We start from the raw sequence: 8,915 nt of genomic DNA, 5'->3' as shown, positions 1-8,915 counted from the left end.
TTAATCATAAAGATGTTGAAGATGACATGTAGAATTGTGGTAGTTGTGGAGGTGATGGTGGTAGTGATGCTTATTATCATGATCATAGTCCAAAGAACGGTCATTCCCAGATGCTTTAGCTTTTGCCATCTCAGGCCAGTACCCTTTCGATGGATTCCGTGTTATCTCCAGCAAAGAGTCCCTCACTTCATCAGCTTGCAGTATTTCACTGTCCCTTTTCTGCAGCCAAGAGTGATATAAAGAAATAAGACCAATTCCCAGTTAACTTAAATATAACTATGTGGTTGTTCTCAGAAGAAATTACTTACCTCTACTTTAAACACATTAGAGACGAGGCTCCTGAAGCTAGTCACATTTGCATTAGTCACTTCCAATCCTAAACTATCCAATGCCTCCATCAATCTCACAAACCCTTCTGGCTTCTGCTCACAGAATACTGTCACAAAGAACTCGTTGCCGTCTAACTGAGTTACTCCTACTTGTGGCTGCATTTAAATTACTATCCATTAATCCCTTTACTAACTCATAAAGTCCTCTAAACAACACATAAACAAATTAATTTGACAAAAGATTAGATTATAAATTAAGTACCTCCATCTGCTGTTGTCCCATCTCATTAGTATTATGATCCGAATCATGAAACCCATTTTGAGGCTTGTCACTTTCTGTTTTATTTGCCATAGAAATTCCATGCTGATTCTCTGACTGGTAATTGTTGTAATTTCCGGAGATACTATTGAAAGTTCTCTTAGCTCCTCCTCCATTTGAATTATCTTCAAGCACATCTTGGAGTTCTTTCACTTGTCTCTGCAAGTCCTTAACATAATCAATCGCATCCTTGAGAATCGAAGCCTTGTCCATCTGAGAATATACAAGATTAGTAGGTCTGCACTACAGTTGGTAAGAGGTCACCATTTGCCATAATGAAACTTGCTAAGTTAAGGTCACTTTTGTAAATCACGTGGCGCTGATTACATTTATCCATGTATATGATTAGAACATATGATTAAACCAAGTTATGGTGGTATGAGAGTATGAGTAAAATTATGAGGACAAGCTGCAGTAGTACCTTGGAAATGTTGGGAACCAAAGAGCGAAGTTTATAGAGTTTTTCGTTAAGCTTCTTCCTTCTCTTCCTCTCAGCAACAAGGTTTTTGGATTGAGGCTCTTTTCCATTTCTTCTTTTATAATTTGTGTTCTCATCAGTTTGATCACTGCAATCAGAAGCTGAATGGTCTGCTTGTTTTATCGAATCCTGATCATCCAGAGTACCTTGTTGCTCCATGTTTTCTAATGGCTGATCCAAAGAGTACTCATGTGAATTACCCTGATTATAGGTACATGCACTAGGACTATTCTTCATTCTGTTCTCAGAGTTGTAACTGGTGACATGTTGCAGGAAGTTCAATGGAGAAGAAGACTCAGAAGAGCATAGGTGGATTCGATCAACTGTGATATCGTATGGCAAATTCACATCATGAGGATCCAATGATGCCATTGATGGAGAAAGTACAGGGGTGTTTGTACTACATGTGTTGCTTGCACTGATCAGGGTGTCTTGCTCGCGCCAAATGTTGCATTGTGCTGTGATGAAATCAATGACATGCTGGTCCTCGAAGACCTGGAAAGAAACCAGTTACACAAGTACAATTAAGATATGAATTTGGTAATTATTAATTAGTATGCATTTTATGTTTATCATATTTTGGCTCATATAATTCAGAAACATTAAAAAAAACTACAAAAAAAAAAAATATATAAGTCAAAAAGAATAAAATCATACATCTTTGGAGACAAACAGCTCAATCATTAACCCTCCTGCAGTTGGAACCAAAACTCGTGTCCCATCTCTTTCCTGCATAGTGAAGTAGGAAATTTAGTGAATGTTAAATACTACTGTATGGGTTAATGAGAAAATGATATACTCACTAGCATAGCACTTGAATCACTGTTACTGGAGGAGCAGTTCAACCAACAGGGCTGGTTTGACATTATGGTTTTTGCATAAATCCTGTTTTCGTAATCACGAACAATCTTGGTAATTATTAAACCACTACTTATTTCTGTTAATTTTGTATGCATGTATGCTAATCACAAATGGTGGAATGAGGAAAACAAAAGTGAATGACATAGTGCTGCTGTAAATATGTACCCAGAGTCTAAGGGCATTGAAGAAGGAAGACTAGCAAGGATATCACAAGAACTAGTTCTTGAGTGTTGCATTGTATCCCTGCACCGAAAGACTTGATAAACTGGAAACAGAAGTTCTTGTCCACCATTCTGGCTGTCCTCATCAATCCCAGAACAGCAACAACCAATCCACTCAATGAACCTAAAACCAACCTAAAGTGTCAAACAAAAAGAAGACGAGGAACAGGTTAATGACTAGACTGAAGTTTAACTAGCTTCTCAGTTCCTAGTTTTACCTTTGGTCTTCACTCAACTTCCACAGGACACAATAATCCCAGCCTTTCAAACCCACAAGGGGTCTCAGCCTCTCAATTATCAGGTTATACATAGTCATGTTCATCACACCTGCAATGTACATAACCAACTGTAAAATTCCAGTTACACATGGAATTAGTTCAAGCACTAAAGAAATCCTAGATGAAAAGAGGGAATCCATCGATGGGAAGAAAAAAAAAAACACAGAAGAGTAGAATTTTCCTTCAGCATTATATTTCAGTTTTGTTCTAATAGTCGTTTTCTTACTGTTGGTTCAGAAATAACCAAAGGAACAGTAGCTAGCTATTTTTCTGGTTTGGAACACTAGCTAGCTCAGTTTCAGCAAGCTAACTAGTAACTAACAAAGAGAAGTAACAAACCTGTCAAATATTGATGACAACTGTACTTGTTGATTTCTATACTTTTGTGGCCACCTCTTTTTACTGAACAGTTTAAGAAAAGTACCTAATGAAGGATGAAACAAGAAACAAAATAGAAGTAGAAAAGAGAAGGGTGAAGGTCCCTGAAAAGTTTTTACTTATTGCAGCAATAGATAACTGCATTTATGTCATTCAAGTTCTTAGTGATCAAACACCAACATCACCGTCATCCCTAAATACCCATCTCAGAAAATTGAGAACAAAATTGGTTCTATATTTTATTTTGAGTTTGCAACATATAAGAAGGAAACCAGTTGAACCCTGTATCTCACAACTGTTCCTTTATATATATATATATATATATATATATATGTTTAACTAAGGCTTAGCTGCCTAGGTTGGTGAACTGCAACTCATGCATGAAGGAGAGGAATAGTTATTTTATTTTCTTAATTATTTAGTAATAGAAGAACTAGGTTAGTTTAATATATGCTTATAGAGCAAGAGAAAGAAAGTTTAATAGAGTTTCCAAGTTGGAAATGATGAGGAGCATGTATTGCATGACCTACTATGGTGTATGAAAACCCTAACTACCTTACCTAGTTTTGTTAAGTATATTGTTTCATGTTTCAACTACTCTCTCTAAAACTCTGAACAGCAACAGAAACAATATATTATATATAATACATCAGCATATTCATAGGGGATAATATTAATGGAATGAACAAGCTAAAGGGCCATTTGACCTGAAAAAGATGAACACCCATCATTTCATTGTCATAGCTCTGCATGTTACATAAACTTGACATTTGATTTCCCATGAGGCCAAAATGTCTTTTAGAAATTCCCTTTCTCCTGATGTCACCACTATTTTTTTTTAATTCACTGTTATTAACGTTTCTATTATTCATAACCAATTTTCCAAGTATTAAGTATACTTGAATCACACAATGGCAGATTTACATGAGTCCTCTTTTTGGTGCCTAAATAATTGAGTTGTCTTGAGCATTCTGGCTCATGGATTGAGAGTAAACGTTAGTACATACTACAGTTAATCAAGAATTTAGAGTTACCTTACTTGGAACTTTATTGAACCCTATTTTCTAGATTTCTTCCGGGACCTTCTTGAAGACCCTCATGAGTTAGAAGCTAGGATGTTATTTGACAACAACTTTCTTAGCTCCAGCCTCCAGCAATCCATTGGAATAATCACTACTATAATATACTACGTACGTCAAGGTCAACCTTGAGCATCACAGATAAGTATCTCGAGCATTCCTAATTACAAAGATCATATATTGTTGTTATTGATGCACATAACCATCAAAGTTGACCTTGACATAGTGACGGGGGATCCCCCTGAATTGAGTTTGGTCTTTCTGGACCTTAATTTCTTGCGAGTAGTGATGTTCTCCTTCTAGTATAGCCAATAGCAGCACCAGACAAATGGTTTTAACTTGGAAGGGTGGGGCTGGATTTGATCAAGTTGTTTCGAGCCTCCTAAAGTTTTGCCAATGGGAATCATGGTGTGGTGGCCTTTGGCTCCTTTGCCATTGAACCAATTGATCGATAAAAAGTGTCTGAATGAACCAACTCACAGTATTGTCATCAGGAAAAGAGAAATTTGAGATCATGATAGACCGAGAGTGCTTCTCCAAACTGTTGTTTCTGCAGTAAATGGGCACATGCACATGCATATATAATATGCTTCTGGCCTGATGGGTTTCAATATCACTAATTCACTATCAATAAGGTCAGTAATGAACTGATCAATAACATAATCCTGCAAATTTGACAAGTGAATTGTTCATAGTTATTATTAAATTTTTGAGTAAGGGCGTGGAGGTAGCCCTTTTCTCGTTTTTCTTTTTTAACAAAAAAATAATAGATAAATATATTTAACTTTCTAAACTTAGGAGTTAAATTGAAAAACGAACAAATCCGAAAAAATCAAAAGAACTAATTTCAGTTTACCCCCGTTAACTTTAGATCGATCATCATGTTAGTACTTATTTTTCAATTTCATCAAAAACACCCCTCAACTTCCAATTTTCATCAGCCGCGTATGTCCAAACCTCCAATCTCTATCTAATTCCTCTGTCAAGTGATGACTTGATATCAAGAAGAAAGAAAAAATGAAAAATAGACAAATTACATTCAATCCCACCAAAATCACTAAAGTTAGGGGGTTGTGATGAGAACAAAGATGTGTATCGATATGGGGGAAAAATGGTCCGAAATGTAACTTTCAGAATTTGACTTTATTCTTGATATCAAGTCATCACTTGACAAAAGAATTGGATGGAGATTGGAGATTTGGACATGCGCGGCTGATGAAAATTGGAAATTGAGGGGTGTTTTTGATGAAATTGAAAGAAGAATGACTAACATGATGATCGACATAAAGTTGATGGGGGTAAACTGAAATTAGTCCAAATCAAAATGAGACCGGCAGGGTAATTATGTCATAAATCTCACACATGTTTTAGGGTTAAGGTGAAAGAAAGAAACATAGGGGGGGTGTATTGTATATGGAATTAGTGGAAGTTTTAAAAAAGTCTATGGAATTTGAAAGTCTAGGTGTGTTCAATACAGACTTTTAAAAATCCATCAAAGTCTAGGTGTATTCAACTAGATTTTAAAAAATCATTATGAATTTCACCAAAGTTCAGAGGTATTTAATGAAAACTTTTTAAAATGAATAGAAGTTTAGATGCATTCAAAATATCATTCATACTTATGGAATTAGTAATTCATGGATAACTGTGGACTTTATAGTGTAAATTACACACCCCAAACTCCAATATTTTTCCACCCACTAGAGCAAAGATTTGGAAAAGTCTACGACTGTCACACCCCAATTTTTAAAAGATAAAATTTCAAAAAATTTAGGCATGATATATCTCAAAAACTTAATATCCCACAATCTGCTCAACAATTTCTAAACTAAAAACTAATACTGGAAACGTAAATGTCGACAAACTCATCAACTGAGTTAAACATTATATCTTCTTAATTACATCAACTTCCAAAAGTCTAGTAATAAACAAGGTTGCTCACATGAGCTTAAAAACAACTGCCAAAATATACAAATAATGTACATCGTCTAAAATCCAGCTCCTAAGCCACTGCCTCGACCCTGCTGATCATCACCTGCAGGTCTAACCCCTACACCATGAATTGGTGCACCGGGTTATAAACAACAAACCCGGTAAGCTTTACAAGCTCATATGAGTAAATCTACACTAAAAGACTCAAACCAACATCACAAGATAAAACCGAAAATTCCTGCATTAATAACTTAGTTCAGGAATCACCTAAAAGCAAGAGAATTCAAAATAAATAATTAAAAGAACATAATAATTCAAAATCACTCAAAATCATAAATGAAACAAATAATTAAAAGGAAACACCACAATTCACAATTAAACAAATCATAATGAAATCCTGCAAAAATGCATAGTTCATGAATTCCACTAAAAATCATACAATTAAGATTAAAGGATCTCCTGCATTAAACATAGTTCAGGAGATACTTAAAACAAGAAATTTTGATGACAACATTAAGAAAATCACACAATTATCATTCCAACTTTACTTATGAGTTCGCCAACACTTAGTCATCCCCCATAAGTAACTAGCTAGACAAACTCGTACTCATGGGTTCGTCAACACTTAGTCATCCCCCATGAAATACCGACAAACAGACTAGAGATCTAAAACTGACCATAACCAATCACCCGGCCAAGGCTTGGTTTCCGGTCCACCACGAAGGCTCCTAATCTAATGCACACAAACACCACTCAGACACACACATCCATAACTAATGCATAAAATCACCACGAAAGCACCATTCCATAACTAATACACGCAATCACCACAAAGACACACATTTAACTACTATCCCATCATAACACTTATCAAAACCCAAAATAATAATACCATCATAACCGTAACCAATCACCCGATTAAAGGCTTGGAACCCGGTTTGACTATTTAAACAACAATTCAATATATAAAAATATCATTATCAACAACACAAAGAGTACATCATAAATTATATCCTTCCACATAGATATTCCCACAAGAATAATCTATCAACAACCATAATTCAACATCACAATATCACATGATCATAACGTGCCTTTCACACATAAACACGTGGATATAAATATTTAAAATAAGAATAATCTACCAACTCTAATTATGACTCATGAACTGAAGTCCTTTTGAAATATTATATTATTAACAAAAAACTTGTTTTCACTTACCATGAGCCGTTGACGATTAAACTCATTTATATTTAAAAACAAAATCATTTTTTTTCAAGGACAACTTCACAATTAGCAATAAAAACTATAAAGTAAACTTGGTTCTTTTATGAACCCATGTGAGATTTACTCACAATATAATAATTATCATAAAAAACATCATCATCATCATCATTTCCATCAACATTATCATCACCAACAACATTTCTATCAACATTATCATCATAATAATCATAAATAAATAGGTCACAAAGTGAACCTTGGTGAGATTTTACTCACCTAAAATCCCGCTACGTCTTCGCAATAAACTCAAAAACCAAGCTCAATTATCAACTCCACAAGCTACCTATTTAACACCATTAAATACCTTAGTAACCACTTGAACAAAACTAACATTGCACCATTTACCAAACCTTAGCCTAAAGATTGCCCAAGGAGGACAATCCTTCCTCCGAGACCTCCCAAAGTCACCAGACACTCAACAACATAACCTTGCTGCCTCTATGCTCAAACCTCAAAGTTTACAACCTAACAACAACCAAGATTTACAAAGCACCTAAGAAGCACTACCTAACCAACACATAGCCTTATCACACAACAACACTCTATCAACTACATAGACTAGCTAACACAGCAACCAAACACCACCACACTACCCGGACGCTCTTTCACACGCCACCATAAGCGGCGGCGGCAAGTGGACCCCACGCGCCATCCGGAAACGTTGCAAAATGAACACCCAACGAACTCAACTCGTAGTTCAAAGCAAAAGGAACAAACTTTATACCTGTGACTAGCCTCGAATCGACCTTGAACTACTCCAAAACACTGTCATAAATTCGAGCTCCAAAACTGAAATCCATAGTTTGAAAACTCAAAACTGAGTTGATTGCTTTGCACAACGACACACAGATGGAAGAGAGGAGCAAAACTCACCATGTGTTGCACCTTGTCGCCACTAGAAATGGCAGCTTCCGGCTAAGACTGCTCCTTTGCCTCCTGCTACTACAGTTCAAGACGAGGTCACCCACTTGCCTAGGAAGCTTCGATTCGCACGGAGGAGACGAGCCAAACTAGGCTGGGTGCTTCGTTGGGGGTCGCCGGTTTAGGGTTCCGGTCAAAGCTGCCTGCAGCAGTGGCTTTCGGGCCTCACTGCACCTTGTACGCCGGTCACCAGCGTCAAAGACCGACTCGGCTGGGTAGGTGAGGACGAGACCAATCTAACGGGACCGATGGCTGCCAAAATGATGGTTGAACGTCTGACTTCTTCTTCGGCGAAAATGGGGCAGCCCGTGCATCTCGGGGAGGAGGAGAGAGAAAGAAAGTTGAGTTTCTAAATTTAGGGTTTCCACCCCAAAACTTTTCTATTTATCCTAAAAACTCCCGAAAAGCCACAACTTTCGTTGACCATAACTTTCTCATACGAAATCCGTTACGTGTGCTACGTGTCTACGAACTCGTATTATCGTGCTCTACAACTTTCATGCAGAAAGTTTCTCGAGAAACCCAACGGATTGGAAAGTCATCTCTTGACCCTTCAAAACAATAAAACCGTTTCGGGTAATTATGCATCTGAACACTTCCGCTCTTCCTTCGGACCTCAAAACACGCTAACTTCTAACTCGAAAAGTTCCAAATAATATTAGAAACAATTATCAAATTTCCGGGGTATTACAACGACAGACTTTCTCTTTACATGTGAAGAGGTTGATCCTACGATACATCATCGTTTTTTTCTTTTTTATAATATTTTGTGTTATTAATGTTCTATTCTACTTTTTTTTTCAATGTTTTTTAATGTTAACATTTTGTTGTCTTT

At 36.5% G+C, this 8,915-nt stretch overlaps 1 protein-coding gene across 1 annotated transcript; it reads right to left on the bottom strand.

Annotated features, from left to right (window-relative positions):
* Positions 1–3,069, bottom strand: LOC101303485 (transcription factor ABORTED MICROSPORES-like). The gene is made up of 9 exons (XM_004292583.1): positions 3,066–3,069; positions 2,427–2,535; positions 2,153–2,332; positions 1,930–2,011; positions 1,784–1,855; positions 1,070–1,621; positions 592–861; positions 309–485; positions 1–219 (listed from the first exon to the last, which is right to left on the bottom strand). The coding sequence occupies exons 1-9, from the start codon at positions 3,067–3,069 to the stop codon at positions 1–3; spliced, it is 1,665 nt and encodes a 554-aa protein (XP_004292631.1).
* Between the last annotated feature and the right edge of the window lie 5,846 nt (positions 3,070–8,915).

Source organism: Fragaria vesca, linkage group LG2 (assembly GCF_000184155.1).
Source record: "Fragaria vesca subsp. vesca linkage group LG2, FraVesHawaii_1.0, whole genome shotgun sequence".
NCBI classification, from domain to species: domain Eukaryota; kingdom Viridiplantae; phylum Streptophyta; class Magnoliopsida; order Rosales; family Rosaceae; genus Fragaria; species Fragaria vesca.
This window is presented reverse-complemented; position numbering and strand designations above follow the sequence as displayed.

Coding starts and splice junctions, on each gene's coding strand:
- LOC101303485 (XM_004292583.1), bottom strand. Junction 2,333..2,426: donor AAGTTGAGTGAAGACCAAAG/GTAAAACTAGGA, acceptor GGTTGGTTTTAG/GTTCATTGAGTGGATTGGTT. Junction 1,856..1,929: donor GTGATTCAAGTGCTATGCTA/GTGAGTATATCA, acceptor TTCACTATGCAG/GAAAGAGATGGGACACGAGT.